Genomic DNA, 20,597 nt, shown 5'->3' with positions numbered 1-20,597 from the left:
AAGTGGCCTTCTATGAGCCCTGACCTAAATCCTATTGAGCATACTTTGGAAGGAGCTGAAACATGCCGTTTGGAAAAGGCACCCTTCAAACCTGAGACAACTGGAGCAGTTTGCTCATGAGGAGTGGGCCAAAATACCTGCTGAGAGGTGCAGAAGTCTCATTGATAGTTACAGAAATCGTTTGATTGCAGTGATTATCTCAAAAGGTTGTGCAACAAAATATTAAGTTAAGGGTACCATCATTTCTGTTTCATTAAGTTTATTTTTTTAAATAATGCTGTTGAAGCATGGTTAAAAAGCAATGTCTGATTTTCATTGGTTAATTTTCATAGAATTTTTATTTATTATTACTTTTGTCAGATTCAAATTATTTCTGTGACCATTGTGAGTTTTTCTTTCATTAACCAAGGGGTACCAACAATTTTGTCCATGTGTGTAAGTCCCACCTAGGCCCTGTATGCAGTGTACAACCCAGATGGGGCCCATGGTCCCCTCCTGGTCCCATCACTGACCCTGTTGAGTGTCCATATGTGGTGCCAAAGTAGAACTTGAGGACAAAACTTTCTGGTTTCCAGTTGGGCTACCCATAGGTCCACCAAAACCAACTGATTGGAATCTTAGAAACCCTAAAGGGACTGTCTGGCCTCATTAGCACCATAGGGAAATCCCCATTCACCTGCCAGACAGATCAGACACTCTCTATGATTCGCAGAAGACTTCATGAACAGACATATGGTGACTTCACTGCAAGTTTTAATGCCTGGCAGTGGTTTCCAAGGTCAAAGTTGAGGGGTGTATCAGCAATACAGTTTTAAACATCAATACACTGGATTTTTGGATACTGTATTAATCTTTATTTTGCAGTACAAAAAAGTATTTTACACAAGCCATGGCAGTCGGCTACACCTAAACACAAATTTCACTTCAGATTTAGAGGTTCTTACAGATACATACAGTGCATTTTGACATTACAGCGTATTTACACTCACACTCGTGGACATGAATATTAAACAGACAAGAAATACCTCAGGCAACATATTCACTTTAACGTTCAAGATGTAATGGATCATGGACCCTGAAAAGACACAGCAATCAATATAAGAAGCTGAGGTAATAAACAAAACCCTTTGGACTCATCACAGCAGAGCTGGAAGTACAGAACAAGATGGATGGAGAGTGAAAACGATCGAGATGGGTGATCAACAGTGCCTTGGCTGCCAGCTAAAAGGTTAAAAAGGTGTAAAAAGGTTCTTCCAGTAGTGATTTCTGTGTTTCTAAGAGAAACTAAGTCGGAGAGGCAGTGCTGAGTGGGAGTGGTGGGAGGTGCGGCTCATTTGAAGTTGGGGTTGCGGACTGCGGTTAGAGTGGATGAACTGGACCTCCGGCGCAGCCTGATGGAGAGGACGAAGAAGCCCAGGCTCATGACGCCCAGCACTACCACGCCTGACACCAGAGCACTGGTCACTGTGTCCAGTTGCATGGAACGATCTTTCCCTGAAACTAGAGAGGTGGGCGAGAGAGAGAGAGAGAGAGAGAGAGAGAGAGAGAGAAAGACTTAGAAACACTTAGAGAGCTCATTGTCTACACTGGTCTTGTGGGTTTTTGTTTTTGTTTTTGTTTTTTTACGCCTAATACTGTATGGGTGGGTTTACATACCAAAAGCAGCCATTAGTCAATTTTCCATGACCATTCCTGACCTGTCTCTATCGCTTAGTCTGAGGATGATTTGCATGGGATAAGAAATCTCGGCATAAATGAACAGATAATGCGTTTGAAGCAGCTGGAAAAACAGATATGAATAGAGGGCAACTACAAGTATTTACTCTGTCCCAGTTTTTGACCATATGAAATGACAGTGCTGACAGTATGGACTGGCTTATGGATCCACATGGCTACCAAATCTTGGAAAGGATGCTTTTTACTGAAGGATCCTTTCCAAGATTTTGTCAGATTTGCCAGTACTTGTATGCAGTCAGCCACCATTGTGTTTTTTCTCTTTCCAGAAGTCTAAACACTGCCTTAATGAGCTCCAAAATGGAAATATATGCTAAGAAAATATGGTTTTATTCACATATTTACTTTTTAAAATTGTTCTTTTTGTCAGAAGAACCCTTCTCACTACATAGAACACCTATTGCATAGGTTTTATTGTTAGGTTTTTAATTATTGAGGTGTTTCTATTTACTCTTAAACCTAGGTATCAAAAACAGGCTAAAAAATAGCCTCAAGCTTCAGATGGTTGATTAATCATTTATGCTCCCATCTTGTTTTTTTGACAGTGTTTACCTATACTGTGACAAAATAGTTATCCAGTGAACCACTGACCTCAGTTCAGATCAGTTCAGTTGTATTTACACGTCAGTATTTACAAAAAACACTGTCCCAAAGCAGCTGTGTTCCACATCAGTTGACATCAGAATTGTGACATTCGCATTTACCAGCATCAGCATTGCATCTACTATTACAGCAGCTTAGCCCTTAATCCTAAAGTGAGAAGAGATTAAAATAGTCCCTTACCAAGCTGTGAGTTGCTGGTTGGAGTTTCATCTGGAAACAAGAGTAAGATGAAGGGAATATTGTACAGTAAGATATACGATAAGTCTACTAACTAACCACACACGTCTTCCAATAATGAGTGAATTAGATATTCAGGTTCTCACCGCCCCTAGTGATGATAGGGCCTGCAGTTATCACAGCATCTCCAGGGGAAGAGGCAGGACTGTCCTCCCTTTTCCTTCTTTTCCCACAGATCTGCAGCAAAAAAGTTAACACTGTTAGCATTGTGTGCCATTGCTGGGTGGCCAAAGCATTGCTTGGGGGAAAGCATCACCCAGTTCACCATTGCTTTGAGAGTGATGAGAGGAGTGCCATCAACCCACTTGGAGAAAGCATCGCAACTTGTGCTATCTCGGACACTAGCCACTGATGGCAAAGTGGCATGGCTTTGGATTCAAACTCACAAACCCGGGGCCATATTGGTAGTACATTAGACATTTCGGGCCCCCATTATAGTGGATTTTTTATGATTTCTTTGAATTGTTGCTTTTCAGGGGCAGAATGTGTACCACAAGTTTAGATTTGAGTTGTTTTTCTGAACCCAACGTATGGTCATAAATATAAGGATCAACATAAGGAAAAAATATGCATACAACTACTAATTGGTTAAATGTGCCTCAGCAGGTTGGGCCTTGACCAGATGCATTTGGTAGCTATCAACAAGCTTCTGGCAGATTTCTAGTTGCATATTTGACCACTCTTCTGGGCAGAATTGGTAGAGTTCAATTAAATTAGTTTTTGTTTGTTGTTTATGGGCCGGACTCAACTTTTAAGCATAGTACACATTCTTGAGGTCAGGACTTTGGGAAGGTCATTTCAAAAGCTTAATGTTGGCCTGCTTCATCCATTCCATAACTACCTATGATGGGTGTGTTGGGGGAATTGTCCTGTTGGAAACCCTAATTGTGTCCAAGTTCAACCATTTAGCTGATGGTTTAAAGTCATTTTGAAGGGGTAGTACTTCTTCTCCATTATTCCATACAGTGCACTGGCATCAAAACAGCCACAGAACATGATGCTACCACTATGTGGTCTATGTGGTCAGCTGTAAACTTTAGGTTTTGAATTTGGATCAAGAACTTTGCTTTTGGATGGCAGCTTTAGAGTCCATGGTGATGTAAGATTTGCTTGACTTTAGACAGTAACACTGGTTTCCATCAGCTTCTAGTTCATGGCAGGCCTGTCCCTTGGTGGTTTTGGGGTTTCTTCCAGACCTTGGCAAAGTGGCTACACGTTATATATCTTATACTGACAGTTGTTTAAACTGATGATCTTGGCATCTGCAGTCATTTAGAAATGGATCTTAGAGACATTCCAGAAATATGAGGACTTTCCCATTACTTCCCGTTACTGTTTGTTGGTCAACCCAATGAGTGCTGTCAATCAAACCCTTTTTTCGGCCTTTCTAGAGGTGTAGAAGAAACCGTGAGGGCCAACTCTGCTCTAACACCCTTGAGTTTGGGGGTAAAGGCTGGGTAAGGAGGTGTGGATACCTCTAGCCATACAGAGTACATCTGATGTCATTATTATTATAATATGTGGAAAATAGGGACAAGAGCAAGCCTTCCATGGGTAGCAAATTCTTGATTAGTACAGTATAATGATGAGTAATCTAGGCCTATTTACCGGCATCAGCATGGCACAGTCATCGACCCGGCACAGCTTTGTGACACAATGCAGGAAGACAGTGGACATTTTCTGGTTTTTGTGTTTGACAAAGCGGAAAACCTCAAATGCAAATCGGCCCATCTGACTCTTCCCGTTCTCAAACACGGTTGTCTGCGGGTCTTTGTGACATCTGTTTGGAAAACAGCAAGATTAAACTAGAAATTACAACGCGGTCAATGCAAGAGGGCTCTCTAAGCTCAAATTACCATCACACACACACATACAGATAAAATGCTCTGCAAAAGGCCATTGTGAAACATTTGTATGGCAAGTGGTCAGTTGAGCGGATAATGAGCTCTCCGTTGGTTAATGTGCACCGTTTAACGCATCATTTTAGAGCTGGTGAAATTACCCGAAGAAAAGGTCATAGCGTATCTCGTCTTTGGGATTCCCGGAGGGAGTGGTGTAACAGTAATCCATCAGGATATTCCACCTGCGGGGGGGGGACAGTCATTTATATCACTGATGGCAATCACAGCATTTAGACACCACTCTGCTGCCAAAAAAACTGGAATGGACTGAAGGGGCCTGCCAACAAAAAGGCTCTTTGTGTACTCTTTTATATTAAGCATATACATTTTTATAAACTGGTGTTTATACCAATGCATTAGAAGTCAAAGTTGTCAGTATACAAAATGCAGAAAACCCTAAAAATCCTTAAACCTACAGTTACCCTATTTTTTTTCTTGGGTGCATTTTATACCTTTATACATACAAAAGGGTTCTTTGCACCATGCCAAACAAGAACCACTTTTGACTCAAAAAAACTGATTGGATAAGAGATGCATAAGACTCAACAACTTTTAAGTTGGAAGAATCTTTACAAAGAACCCTTAACTCCTTAACACTCCAAGGCTTATTACACACTAAGGTGTATTAGTCAGTATCTACAGGGATTTCTGTACAAACTGGTAGGGCTAGTCTCTGGTAATAGAAGTTTGTAATAACACTTTCAGTCCGCCAGCAATCCACAGGCTGTTGAAGGGGTTACACTGGCATAGAACAAGATTCAATAAACCTTTAAAATGTTTAAAAAACTTACACATATCATTTTTAAAAACATGGTTCTTTAAGCTGAAAGTGATTCTTCTTTAGCATTCAAAGTTTGTAAACTTTAAAAAAGTAAGCTTTTTAAAAAGAGGATATGAGGGCTATTTTTTAATGAACTTACTATCCACTTAACATAACAGTTTCACTTCCAGATGTGATAACAAATGAAAGGTCTTGATGAGTTCTGTTAATTTACAGAACATGTTTTACATGTATTGTTTATTGCTATGATTTTATAGGCTGCATAGTCCTTTTTCTGCAATTTCACTCATATTGAAAAAAGACAACTAGCTCAACTCTTGTTCATTTAGTAGCAACCATAGAACAAGGCAGACATTTTTCTCTAACCTGCAGGCCACCACCATGTTTATCTTAAAACATTGACAATACAAAACCTCCTGTCTAAGTTCGTGGCCCTGACTGCAGCAAACACTCTGGTCTTCAGTGGCAGACCAGCCATGGGAACAGACAGCTGCTGAGTGAAGGATGAGTCCTGCAGAATCAAACAAATATAAATTACTAGCTAGTAAATGAGCACTTATGGTAAGTCCCATGAAACAATTCAGTTAGATCATCCCCTGATCTACTATTGGCTTCGATTTCAACTGGTGTCTTTCATTATTTAACAGTATGCAGTGACTATAATAACACTAGCTTTGGACTGTATAAAGGTTTTTTATCTATGCCATAGGCATTCTACTGATGACTGAAATTCACTCACATTGAACAGAATCAAACTCAAGGTGCTCACAAAGGTACCGTTGTTGTCTTTCACTGATATGGCAGCAGAAGATCTTAAATAAGGAACAGAAACACACAGTTACCACAGTCAAGAAATGCAGTTGAAGTGGACTGAGATCATCTCACAAAAAACTAAAATTAACCAGCTAGTTCATTCCTTAGCTAACTCTGAGGAACATTGAATGGTTCCAGACATCAGTTCCTCACTCTTATAATTAACTTTCATTTTAATTGTAAAACAGTCATTAGTCAGTTTATAGCAATTACTGAATAATACGATCTGACTGAGAAGTTTGATAGTTTGATCTCGTACACTGTTGGTTTGAATATTGTCGCTGTCCAACAATTATCTTCAAAATAATAACTTTACAGGAGAAGGCAAAAACATGTTCAGCTTTGAATGGGAGTCAAAGTAAAATAAAGAGGTTTTCAGGTAATTTAGAGCATTTCTATTGGTCTATTCATCAGAATTATTGACACAGTGCACAGAGCAGCTACAGGGTTCACACCATGGAGAAAACTAAAAACTGCAGCCATATACTATACCTAATATTAAAATGACAACAAGCTGGGAGTATTATTCTAAATCCAACAAATGAGTCAAGCTGTTCTTTTAAAAATTAATTTATTGAAAGTTTTTATTCTTGAGGATCAGATCAGACTTACGAAGCCAGCTGAGAATTGTTAACCAGGTACTCCAGAGGGTAACTGCAGCTGAATTTGTACAGCAGACCAGGCAGGTAGCTAATGATGGTTGGAGGATCAGGGGTATCGATGTAGCCTGATATATGTCCTATCTGCACCAGGGACATATTTCCATAGGCATTGTAGCCCTGAGCTGACGAAACCTGCAATGCAACACAGGTTCGCTTGTGTGTTATTTGGTCAGGTCTCTTCAGGTTTATTCTAGAGTGACCAAACAATTTACCTGCTTTGTAAAAAAAGGAAAACAAATCTGGCTCAGACATACGATCACATCTGTACACCTACATATTCACTGGTGATGCAATTATCTAATCAGCCAAACAATAAAATCACAGTAAAATGAATTTAGTAAAATTAGGGTTGAGAACTTGAGAGCCAGGGATGAGAGATGACAGGGTTAGAGGGGAAGTGATGGTTTGATGGATGATTGTGCAAACTTGTCGTAGACTCATGGACAAGGTAGAGATGGAATGTTTTAGGACTTTAGATTAGGGAGGAGGGGCTTCTGGCATGTTCCTCCTCCCAAAATTCAGTTCTTTAATAACTTCAAATTCCCAGTGTTAAATAAATACTGAACACCGTCAAGTCCTGACGAACTCTCAGAGTGGTAAGGGACTGGCTTTGGAGGGGTGTGTTTTTAGAGGTCTGGAGCAGCAAATGACTCTGAGATCTACTGTAAATGCTGTGTTATGCTAGTCGCTGTAAGTTGTTAAGCAAACACTTTTGTCCCCTCACCCCCATTCTCCATTTATAAGACAAATGATCTCAAGCTACATAAAAGTGTAAATCTCAAGTGATGCAACTCTAAGAGTCATTGATTTCTACAGGCTTTTGCTTGGCTTACAGAGCTCTTGTTTGGATCATTCCTCCAATGTGTTCTTCATATGTAAGCGATAAAGAAAAAACAGCAGTGTTGGAGAAATGCATTAGAAATATACAATTTTTGTACCAGTTCTCTGGGAATCTTTTACTATTACTATTAGTATAAGAATGCAACTAAATTCCTTTAGAGATTATTTTCCATCATGTTCCTGTTGGAAATGAGCAAAAAGAGAATCTGACTGTATGGTTAGCATAATATATGTTTGGTGTACACAATTTTCTTAAGGTTTCTACTAAAGCTATGAGGCTAATGCCCAACTAAACAAACTTGACAGAAGACAAGACAACCTTATTCACCATTAGTGTTGGACACAGTGTATGACGGGAATTTGGCCTCCACCTTTAACCCATCCGTGCAATGAACACGGGCTCCACAGGCACCAATAGGCCAGTGCTCTAACCGCTGAGCCACCAATAGGCTTCACTCTTTTTGGTTGGACCCCAAATTGACAATGACCCTAAAGGGTTCTGCCATTGTGGCAAGCTGAGAAACCCCAAAAGGTTTCTTTGAGTATTCTTATATTTTCACACTGTAGCTCTATGGTGTAAAGGCAGATATGCCCTCATTCTTGTCAGATTATATGAGCATCGGTACAAAAATGGCTCAGAACTGCTCAAAACAAGCTATTACTAAAGCCATACTGTTTCTATATTACAGTGGGTTAGAGCATGCAGCAGTGAAGGATGTGCAGAATTAGCATTCTGCAGCGCCGTATGCCTCACCACCAGCGCGTTGCCGCAGGCCTCCAGCGTACTGAGGCTGATGCTGAACAGCACAGCCGTGGGGAAGGTGTTGTTGTTGATGAAGCCTCTGCAGTGGACATCTCCATGCCGACCATTCAGGGCCAAGTCAGCATCCGTGTAGCCCGAGTAGAGCACGGGGCAGAAGTTGATCTTCAGTGTGATGGTCTGCACTCCACAGTACACACTGATGTCCCTCTCGCCTTCAAGAAAGGAGATGAAATTGAAAAGAGAGAGAGAGGAAAAAAGAGGTTAAAAGGTCCTGTCACCCAGCAGATTGCCACAAAAGGTGTTTAAAATAGTTTTAGAAATTGAAGTTTGACTCATATCTTGTGAAAATGGCTCCACATACTGTTATGTTACAGGTAGTACAGATGGTTCATCAGGATAGGATTGATATCAGTAGAAAATGCTTGAGTTTTGGTACAGATCTCAATCACTACCATTGTGCTCAGATTTGCCAAAGTTATACCACTCGTTTACTAAAGACTGGAGTCTTAATATGAAGTCAACCATTTCTCATTCAGGACTGAGAGTCTTTCCAGTTTTGATGCTGTCAATTTTTCACCTCAACAGCTGCATACCTAACAAATATATACATTTACATTTGAAAGAGTAAAGATCCAGGCCAGAAACTTGATGTACAGGAAAAATCAGCCAACAGTCCAAGCACAGCTTGCTGGACAAAACAGATTTGATGTGTGAAGAAAAGGAACAAAATAGATAAAGTTCAAATCCTAAATTCATTTTCAGTCTCTCAGCCAGAGTGCTTCCTGGTCTCTCTTGCTCTTCCCCCCCAATGAACAGTTGTTGTTTTTGCCCATAGTCACAGATCATGCTGACCTGAGGCACCATATCGTATGTTCAAGAAAAACAGAGATCAGTACATTGCCCATATGCCTTCCTGAAAAGAAGGCACACATGTTTTTCTGGGCCTCCCAGGAGATCAATAAACCATACCATATAAAGTTAATGTTTGCATGCATACATAGGGTCACTATCAATCAGTTTAACTAATATAGATGAGATGGTTAATGATTAGTCATCATTTCTAATCGCTTACATTCTTAATCGTCTCTCTGTGACCTTAACCCCCCAACCCAGTACATGCCATTCAGACAACCCTTAGTTAACAGTTCATCTAACAATCCATGTGATTCACAGAAGGTACCTTTTGCCTTTAAGGGCCTAGCCGTTACACATTATATTACTTAAATGTTAAACCCCTGGTTAATACTGATTAATTAATTGAGGTTAACACCATTTAATGAAAGTATGAATAAAGTATGACAAGATCCTCCTCCATTTGTTCACATTTTATCTTTAAATAAACCTGATTCTGCAGGATCCTTGATGCTGGATCAAATTACTCATCATCTCTCACTGGAAGTAGGGGTCACACGATGGATGAGAGCAACTACATGTTACTCCCCTGTTGTCCGAATGACCATGATTGGGTAAGTCCAATAGTATGGCTGTTGGCAAATTGGAAATAATGGTCTCACCAAGCATAAAAGCTGCTATGTGGAATTCTTTTTTCTGATGAAATCCGATCCAATGAGTTTGGCCAGTATCGGACTGATATCAATACTGAGTATCGGATCAGCGCACTCCTAACTGGAAGTCCAGATAACCTAAACTAAGGCTCTCTTATTTTGGACACATTATGAGAAGAACTAGTTGTACTGGAAACTGTTGCTGGTAAAAAAGGGAGAGAATGACCAACAACAAGATGGAAGAATATAAGCAGAGGAATCTTCAGGAACAGATCCTTCCATCTTGTTGTTGGTTGTAGGATGAGCTGTTAATAAACCTGGAGATACAAACAGAGAACAGGATATTCTGGAGATTTTTTTTTTTTTACTTTTACTTTTATTATTTCTGTTGTTTAAAAATGCAGAAAACACTAGATGGATAGACTTCATGTCTTATTTTTGTCTAATGCTGTTTCTCCTATGTAATTGTAGGAGAAACATCTGCGATGAAGTTGATCTCTAAAGGAAATTGCATCAAAGATCAACATTTGAGCCACAACATTTTCCTCAGGGCTCTTATGTGATGTGTTGTTTTTAGCTGATTGAGCATGATAGCCTACATTCAGAATCTCATCATCCTAGAAGTGGACTTAAATACTAAAATAGGAATAGCTAATTTTATAGCTCAGTAATTCTTTACTTCCTAAACTTCTCTAAACTACCAGTGCCCCCCCCCCCCCCTTAGGAACAGCTCAGCCCATTTGCATTGCTTTGCATGCTTTTACCGATTAGTAAACAAGATTAACGATTAGATTGGAATCAGCACTTTAAGGTATTGATATTGTTACCATATCAGAGAAGAGGAATCATCCCCATCACTAATAAAATATGAAACACTTGATCCCGAAAGAATAACCACATTTAATGACAGTCAGAAATAATTTTCATTAGCTGTGAACTAAAAACTAAAAACATTATGATAAAAACTAGTAAAATCAAGTATTTTTTAAAAGTTGTTTGGTAAGTAATCTCAAATAAAGTCTTACACAGTGTTGGCACTAAAGCAATACTAGAGCTATAATAATAGCCTGGATCAAGCAGCAGTGACACTGACATGCTCCGTAGCCTTGGTTTCTCTTTGCTAAGCTCTCCTTTTAGAAAAAACAATCACAAATATTTTTTTTAAAGACTTACACAATTTCCCCACTTTCATGAGCTGTATTCGATCTGCCAAGACATGTTTGGTGCCTTAGTTTAGTTCTTTTTTGGATCTACAAGGCTAACGTAGCAGGCTAACAAATAATGACCTCCCCACTTAGCATTGTGAGAATGAATGATATTATAATCACATCCCTATTTCTTTTTTAGCGACCCTTACCCTTACACAGTGTTGCCACTAAAGCAATACTAGAGCTATAATACTGGCCTGGAGCAAGCAGCAGTGACACTGACATGCCCAGTGGCATTAATTTCTCTTGGCTAAGCTCTCAATATTCAATATCAGACAAAATAAATGTTAGATTCCTGCATTTTGCACTACCTTACTAATTAGCGCTGTGTAAACCACATTTTCATAAATTATCACACACTCGCCTCAAACGTCATCCTTTTGTCTGAAGTAGACTTTATAATGTGGTTTCTGACACATCAGAAATACATCAGCTTTGGAACTTGCAGTCCTCTTACCTGGGAATCTGCTGTGGAAGGTTGGATCACAGTTATATCCATTGAACTGAGTAAAGGCCAAAGGCACCCCATTGATTAAAAGAAGAAGAATACATGTTAAAGCCATTTCAGCACCTGGAAAGAAATTGAAGATTGTTTAAACCTCTTGAACTCTTTCTCAAGTTTCATGGCTACTAAATAATTTAGTATAGCTGTTAGATAATATTTAAAAAAAATGAAATAAGCTAAGTATTTCAAGTTTAACCGATGTCCAAAAGACCAGAACATCACTTGACTCGCTGAATAACAGAGAGGCTTGTTTTGGAAAGGGAAAGGCATGTATAGATAGGACAGGCAGCTGAAAGCACTTACCCAGATCCCCTTAAGCAGGTGAATCAGCAGAGCCCCATGTGGTCTGGCCCGCTGCACACAAAATACTGGCTATCCTGGCATCTCCACTTCTGCAGCCTGTACCGCGGCTTCAACCAGGGCCAAAACAGGGAGTCATTATCGGGCTGCTGCAACAATACAGGCTGTGCTGCACAACATGGGAAAATACATCAAATCAGAGTGGTCTGAACTAATCTTTTCACAGGCCTGGAAACATGAGCAGCTCTGACGATTTCCCACTCGTATCCTCATGGCTTGATCTGCTTCTGTCAACAGGCACTAATGCCTGCGCTCAGCGGGGGTCTGAATCAGGGAATTATGTTATCAACGGCCACTGAGGAGACTAAAGAAGCTATTCTCTGGGCCTTCTCCATCAGGGGCTGATGGAAGAGCGAGCAGCTGGCTGTGACGCTTTGGGTCTGAGGACAGTTCAGCTAGCATCACAGGCCACTGTTGTACTGGATGCTCAGTACTAATTCTTTTTTAGGGTCACATGTATGACTGACCCCTGAACTTCTGTAAGTAGGATCCTAATTCAATTCTTCACTCTCGTAGCTACATTACTGTGATATTAAACATAAGTTATAATATTTTCTATACTTGAATGTATTAACATAACTGAAAAATCAACCCAGGGATCAAGAAAAGCTTTCTACTGAGCAAGACTAAACTCATACAGAACCATTCACAAGAAATGTGTCTGTGTCTGTGACCAGTGACCACAGGGCTGCTGTTAACCAGGTATTATTTGGATTATCCTCATTATTTGGTGCATTATCCTCAGCACAGCCATGATGTTGATGGCCCTGAAGTACTTGTGGTATGGTGATGTGCATGGTGCTGATGCCAATTTCAACCAAATATGTCCAGCCAAAAGTGCAGACTGACCGCACTATGACAACACATGAACTACAGTCTGACTTTTGATCATCAAAATGGCTGAAATGCCAGCCAACACAACCATGCTTAGATTTCCAGTGTGAACCACATTCATCAGAAAAAACAATTGTAAGATTTTTTTACATGTTTTTTTCTGCATTTCTATTGGTAATTTTTTTTTCCAATAGTATAATCATCATTTAATTATGGACAGCGACAAAATACAGTGGGGCAGTGGTGTCTCAGCGGTTAGAGCGCCGGGATATCGATAACAGGGTTGTGGGTTCGATTCCCGGGCTCGGCAAGTTGCCACTGTTGGGTCCTTGAGCAAGGCCCTTTACCCTCTCTGCTCCCCGGGTGCTGGAGTTGGCTGCCCACCGCTCTGGGTGTGTGTGTGTACTCACTGCCCCTAACACATGTGTGTGTGTGAGTGTGTGTTCACTACCAGATGGGTTAAATGCGGAGGACACATTTCGCTGTACAGTGTACAGTGACAAATACGTGCACCTTTACCTTACCTTTACACACACATATATATATATATATATGCATATACAGAAAAAAAATCCCACTCTCTTTACATGACATCTGTCTACTCAAACTGACCTGCACAGTGTATTAACTGAAAACTTTAGCATCCATCATATTTTACAAGTCATTTTACCTGTGAAATAACCTACTTTTACCTACTTTCTTAAGATGGCCATGCATTCTAGTCACTCCCTAGGGGTTACATGACACTTGAGCTTCTGGTGGTCTTTCTGTGCTCTTTATGCTCATAGATACAGTGTCCTTCACAGCAACTATGATTAAGATGAGGAAGAAAGCTCTGAATAGTTCTGTTCTTTACCAAGATAATAAGAATCAGGTAAAATAATAAACATATATTTTGATTACTGTCCCCGGAATCTGAGACCATTCTTTTACACAAAATATCTCTATAATTGTTGGTCCTCACTTCTGTCCTCTCTTCCTTCCTCACTCCACAGGTTTTCAATGACATTTAAGTCTGGCATAAAAAAGAAAACTGGCAAAAGCCGTATTCCATCATCAGTGAACCATTTCTGTACGGATCTAGAGTTATGCTTTGGATCATTGCCCTCCTGGAAGATTAACTGTAATATAATCTTAGGCAGTCTAGCAGAAGGAGTGAGATTTAGGTGTACAACCTTGTGGTTTTGGTCTATGATGTCATGTATCCTTACTAACAGGTTTGCCAGGGTATTTGGTAGACAAAGAGCCTCACATCACAGATCCATCACCACCATACAGTTCTGTGCAAAAGTCAGAGACTCTTCATTTATCTCATTTCCATTCTATGAATTCTATTTCTAACATGCTGTATTCTAATTGTTTAGTATTAGATCAATAGATTTAGCAGAAAATTAGAAGATACGTCTGAGGAGATCAGATTAGATATACAATTATCTGCTTAGTCTCCTGAAAATTGTGGAAGCTGTAATAAAGGTAAAGGCACACACACTACACATTAAAACATCTGATAGTATGTTTAGTTGTTGAAGCCTTTGTGCAGTTTATTTATTTAGTTATTTTTTTGTTAAATACATATGTTCAGCTTTTTTCTTTGGAACTTCTGCATTCTCTAAAAATGATCTACTTTATAAAGTTTATTATTTAATTATTTATTTATTATTTTGGTTTAATTTAATGTTTTCTATTCTTCCCTATACCCATGAAATGTTCCTTGTGCCACTGACTGCAACATAAGCCCAAAGCATGATATATCCACCCTGTTTTTAACAGTTGGCAAGGTGTTCTTTTCATTAAATTCTGTCCCTTTTTTAACCTTTGACCATTGAGACAGAAAGTTCTATTTTAACTTCATCAGTCCACAGAACTTGCCAGGATGCATTAATCAAAAGACAAAAGTCAAAGTGAACTTTATTGTTGTTTAGACTACAGCGCAGGAGGGCATAGCTAATCGAGATTGCGTATTTCTAATTTGTAAATAAATTTAAATGTTGAACATTTAAATGTGCTCAATAACCCTGGGGTGCCAAAAAATCTGCATAAAAACATAATTATGAATTCTAATAAAGAAATATTACAGATTAAGGATCTGATTTAATGTTACTGTTGGCATGTCTGACATGCTGAGGTATCATTCTGCATGCAAAATATGTCCTATTTAATTTCTGTAACCTTAGGAACCTTAAGAACTCATTATAAAAACAAACAGAGCAAACGGCCCAAAAACAGCAAACATCCAGGGACTTTTTTGAGGTAAGCTAGTCTGTGTGTGTGAATCAAAAGCATCTTTTGAAATGCAACAACAGCTGCAAGAGAGGACAAAAGATCTAATATTTCAGCACCAACCAACTGCCATTCAAAGAGTCGTCCTACAATTAAAGCTACTGTGCCCAGTCTAAGAGCACCATAGTTTACACATCCAAAATATTTAGACGTTTCCATAATTAATGTGAGCTGAACAAAAGTGTTTCCTTTTGCGTGACATCTTCTGGAGAGCTTGTACCATGTGCACTGATGACATGGGGCCTTTTGTTGAGCTGAGCTAAAAGCATGATTAGATTCCTTAGCAGGGAAGGAACACCAGGGTAACTCATTATGTGGGAGTGTAATGTGAGCCTTAAAGAATATGTTCTTCTGCACCAAAAAGACAGGTATAATATACATGCCATAAAAACACGACATTAGTCATTTCAGACATGTTCTGTTGAACAGAGAAATGTCATGATTCTTACATTTTCCACACCAAAAACAACTTTTTGCAAACACATTATTAATAATGATCTTATTACAACAGCACTTCATAAGTTACTCAACCTTTTATGGATGGGTTCTGCTAATGACTAGGTCTTATGTTACTGACCAAGCTAGTCTGTTGTGAAATTACAGTGCAAGTCGGTGGAGCACCACAACTGCTGATTTTGCAGCTGTTAATTTTAAGGTGAAAATGCTACATAACATCTAGCTTTGTAGTATTTGTTAACTATCCTGAGTTTACTGGCATTACTAGTGTACTTGTTATCTACTTGTTTAGTAGAAATAGCTATAGCTGTTGGTTGCCTTACTAGGTACATGGTTAATTATAATTATAAAAGGATCCAGGACATTTAACCCATTAACACTCCAAGGCCTATTACACATAATGGTGTATTAGTCATAAGTAACTACAGGGACTGAATATTTTTCACACTGTATGAAATAACAGATTGCAGTAGTTACAATACTTGCATTTGGGGTCATGTCGATAACAGCTTTATTGATTTTGGACTGGACAAAGCAGGACTGGACCAATATGAAATATTTTTTATTTATTAATAAGTAGGATACACATTACTCAGTGGCAGTGGTGAATGACTAATACACACAAGGTACAGTATCTTTCTAAAGCATACATTTTTCTAATAATAATGTGCTGATATCCAGTTAGCTATCGTGCTTCTATATGTTTTCTATAATGGGTCTGGTAAGAAGTATAATATGATAATATAATAATATAATATGATGACTCAGAAAATCATACAGTGACGTAATTTATCACACCACCTAGAACATAGCATCATGTTGGCCACTCCTAACACAGTGAGAATGGAAAAACTGGACAGTTGCCTGCCAATCCATTGATAGACTGATCAAGAAGCCTTTCCAGAGCTGAAAGGTGTGTGTGTGCTACAGTAAAGAAAGCACTTGTACATGTAGCACATAGGAACACTGGATATGAGCCACTAGCATAATGGTAAGGTATCGCCCCCTTGTGGTCTTTAAAGGTGCATCAGGAGGCTTAGAGCTGCTAGGCATGTAGACGTGTAGAAGAAAATACACTAAACACGAACCCAGCATTTTCACTGTCCATATGTCTACTCTATACTAAAGAGAGTGTACTAAATATCCAGCTATCAACCCTTGTTAATCCTCTAATCCATGTCATTTAATTGTTGTGGGCCTCCGGCCAGCTGCTGGTAATGCACTCGTAATATTGTCAGCCTACAGTTTTCAGAGGTCAAACAGAAACATGTCTGTAGGGCATCATTAGTGAATACTCAGCTATAGGAAATGTTGATAAAGGTCATTAAAGGGATGGTTACAGGTAATTCATATATACAATCAGCCAAGCCAATGATTGCCGTCTGGTCATAATTCAGGCCTGGAACTATCTGTATCCTGGTTAAGTGTCCCTTTTCTGTCTTACAACAGTAGCCATTAAAGTGGGAGGGTTTAGTGTAGAGTAGGAGTTTAGTGTTTAATGAAGCAGTGATGTGCCACCTGTAGCTAAAACTGTGTTTTAATGCTGTATATGTTCCGCAGTTAGCTGTCTTTGGCTAACATTACTGAAATGGCTAAATGCCACTAATCGAAACTAATCGAAAACACATTTATTTGTATAGTGCTTTTTACAACTGACATTGTAAAGTGACAAGAATAATGAAAGAACTGATGATGGTTAATTGTGGTAATAGTAATAATAATAGTATCAAATAGTTAGAGTCCATGTAAACGTCATTATAACCGGTAATGGTGGGTGGGCAACTGGTCTGACGCATGTAGCAGGAGAGCCCGACAGTCTTCCAACAGTGTTAGGTCGGACAGGTGGGTAGTCATTAACTCAAAAAAGGGTTAAGAGACAGAATTAGGTCTGATTGGATTTATAAAGTAAAGAAAATGTGAACATTATCAGAGTGTGGTTAACGACTCTGGCTATAAAAGCCTTTTTAAAAGGAAAGAACCAGAAGGTAACACAGACATGGAAGCCCCCAGAAACACTGGCATACATCCACTCCACCATCCACAAACCTGAGTGATCACATGCAAGCGGTGGGTCGACAGCATCAGCATCTCAGATTACCATGATTCCTTATGTCCATCCTTATGTCAGTTCCTTAAATCAGCCAGATTTAACATTAAGCCTCATAGATCATTTATTTCTTGTGTCTTTTGGGCCAAAAAGAAGAACCTTTGTTTTATCACTGTTCAGAGGGAGGAAATTAAGCAACATACAGCATTTCACATCTTTTACACAGTTCTTGATTTTCTTTCATGTCTTTAGATGTGGCTGATATATTATAACTGTGCCTAGTAGCAGCATGTATAATGTAAATAATAATGGCCCTAAAATACAGCCTTGCGGGATTCCATATCTCAATCTCAATTCCATATCATGTTAACGAGAGCTTTTGACCTGAATCCACATTGGAATGTGGTTCTTATGTGGAATGTGGCTCTAAGTATGGGCCACAACTTTTTCTAAAATCTTAGATAAAAATAGTAGGTTAGAAATTGGTCTGTAGTTAGACAATACAATAGGATAAAGATTAGGTTTAATAACTTCTAGTTTAAAAGCTTTAGGTATATTATTCAGGCTAAGAGACAAGTTTAATATTATTAAAAGGGGGGTTAATTATGACTAATGTTTTAGTTAGTAAAAGTTAGATGAAGGAATTCAAACAAAATGTCTGTTCTATATCAGCCACACCAGCTGACTGGTGGATTTCATACTAAGGGTTGGATTTGTCATCTAATTATTTTGATTGGACTAGTGAAAAAGTCCATTAAAACATTTCTGGTAAAAAAATAGCTAGTAATATGAGGTTCGGTACCTGTCTGATTTTTAGTAACTACAGAAATCACACTAAAAAGGATGATGTTATTCTATCTAGCTCCAGTTTGGTTCGATGGATGATAAGGCTGTAGATACAGATGTAGGGCTAGTTGGGTGCTTCATACAATAGCAAAAGGGGTGTACCTACATGATGACTATGGTGTAACTCATATGAAATTAGGTAATGGTCTGAGATGGATGAGGTTAGAGGAAGGGTATCAGGGTATGATTACAGTAATGTGTTGCATTTTGGGTAATGCCAACAGAGTGTAGGACTGATGTAAATGCCTTCTTTAATAGATCATCTGTCTTTTCAAAAGGAATGTTAAAATCTCCTACAATTATTACTGTATCCCTACACACTGCTAAGTCTGCAGCAAAATCCCTAAACTCTTTCAGAAATGCAGAGTAGGGCCCTGGAGGCCTGTAAATATTAATGAAAGAGAATACATTCGTATTTGTGACCGGATTGGATATGTTAATGAAAAGAACCTCAAAAGAAGTGATGGTGTCACAGTATTTCTAATAAACATTTAGAGTAATTTGGTAGATTACACGTACACCATCTCCTCTGCCTGATCATCTCGGGCTGTGTACATAACTACAGCCTGCAGAGGTGACTTCATTTAGTGCTAAATGTTGATCATGTCTAATCAATGGTGAGACATAAAGCATCACATTTATGATAACATATTATTTTATTTATTTGGAATTAAGTGATCTTATATTGAGTAGTTTACACCAGTTGTAAATTTTCTACATTCAGATTTAAGTTGGACTCTTTGGCCTCATCATTCAGAGGATTCAGGGATGTACAGGACGAAGCATATAAGGTTCTGGACATATTTATTTACCATGGAACGTGATTGGGGCCACTAAAAATTGAGCTTAGACCCAGAGTGCCAAAAATGGCCATAACGCTGACTACAGAATGATGCCCATTTTTAGTAGGCTGTGACTGACTAGCTAGTTAGCTCACCCCTTAGAGGACCACTTTTGCCAATCAATAGTGTTTTTAAATCAATGAAAGCTGACGCTGCAGCTGTTGAAGGCAAATTTATTCTTAAAATTGTTTTGAAATAAACAGTCAGTTCAAAATGCGTGAGATTACAGCTAACTGTGTGAGGCTCATAGCCAGTTTGCAGCCTTGCTGCTTTACTGCACTGCCCAGTGGAAAAGCGCTAGCTAGCTATTAGCTAATTCATTACTTGTTAGCTAGCTACATTAGCTTTTTTGCTTTTTTTGTTTACTTCTGTCTTTCAAGGAGTGAAGTAGTGATATTTGCATCCCTTAAGAATTATCAGTAGCATGTTTTTTAATGTCAGTCTAATAATGGCAATTTAGTATGAGTTAGCATTAGCTTACATGTAGCATTATTCATATTTTGAATCAAATCAAAACATTTTTTTTGTATAGTGCTTTTTACAACTGACGTCTTAAAGTGCCAAGAACAATGAAAGAACTGTAATAATAGTAGTATCAAATAGTAGAGTCCATGTAACCTTCATTGTAACCGGTAATGGTGGGTGGGCAACTAGTCTGACTCAGGTAGCAGGAGAGCCCGACAGTCTTCCAACAGTGTTAGATTGGACAGGTGGGTAGTCATTAACTCAAAAAAAGGTTAAGAGACAGAATTAGGTCTGATTGGATTTACAGAGTAAAAATAATGTGAACATTATTAGAGAACCAGAAGGTAACACAGACATGGAAGCCCTCAGAAACACTGGGAATCATCCACTCCACCATCCACAAACCTGAGTGATCGTTTTATTTTATTTTTATTTATTTTTTTATATGTAGATGACAGTAAACCCTCACATTTAACTAATTTAGAATTTTATTGTTAGCAAAATGCTAGTTTCCCACTTGTAAATATGAGTTTGCGGTGGCCTTCATGTGCACTCATCTGGTAAATATGATATGTACCTGAAGGCAGCATTACTACACTTGGAGTAAGTATCAGAGTTTGTGAAATGAATAATTTCACTGAACTATTCCTTTAACGTGTAGATCAAGCTCCAAATGCCTGATCCAGAATCAGGACCTACAGGAGTGGCCTAAATTGCTGTGTTTTTTCCACCCGTTTTCCGACAAATTCTGCCTGCTCCCGCGCTAGGATTGGCCAATAGTTCACATATGCGACCGCCCCGCTGAATTATCAGCCAATCGCAGCGCAGGACGCAGTTTGTTACCGTCCAATCCTTCTGCAGTGGGCGGGACTTGTTGGAAAATGGGTGTGAAAGAAAAACAACTCGGCAGGAGCA

The 20,597-nt window shown here is 39.0% G+C and overlaps 1 protein-coding gene across 1 annotated transcript; it reads right to left on the bottom strand.

Annotated features, from left to right (window-relative positions):
• Positions 1–1,330: 1,330 nt before the first annotated feature.
• On the bottom strand, positions 1,331–11,610 carry zpld1b (zona pellucida-like domain containing 1b). Its single transcript, XM_072691212.1, has 10 exons — positions 11,505–11,610; positions 8,326–8,546; positions 6,682–6,863; positions 5,996–6,068; positions 5,670–5,767; positions 4,577–4,657; positions 4,183–4,354; positions 2,661–2,751; positions 2,518–2,547; positions 1,331–1,500 (listed from the first exon to the last, which is right to left on the bottom strand). The coding sequence occupies exons 1-10, from the start codon at positions 11,608–11,610 to the stop codon at positions 1,331–1,333; spliced, it is 1,224 nt and encodes a 407-aa protein (XP_072547313.1).
• Positions 11,611–20,597: the final 8,987 nt, after the last annotated feature.

This window comes from Salminus brasiliensis, chromosome 11, assembly GCF_030463535.1.
Source record: "Salminus brasiliensis chromosome 11, fSalBra1.hap2, whole genome shotgun sequence".
Lineage (NCBI taxonomy): Eukaryota > Metazoa > Chordata > Actinopteri > Characiformes > Bryconidae > Salminus > Salminus brasiliensis.
Note: the sequence above shows the minus strand (reverse complement) of the source record. Positions and strands in the feature narration are given on the sequence as shown.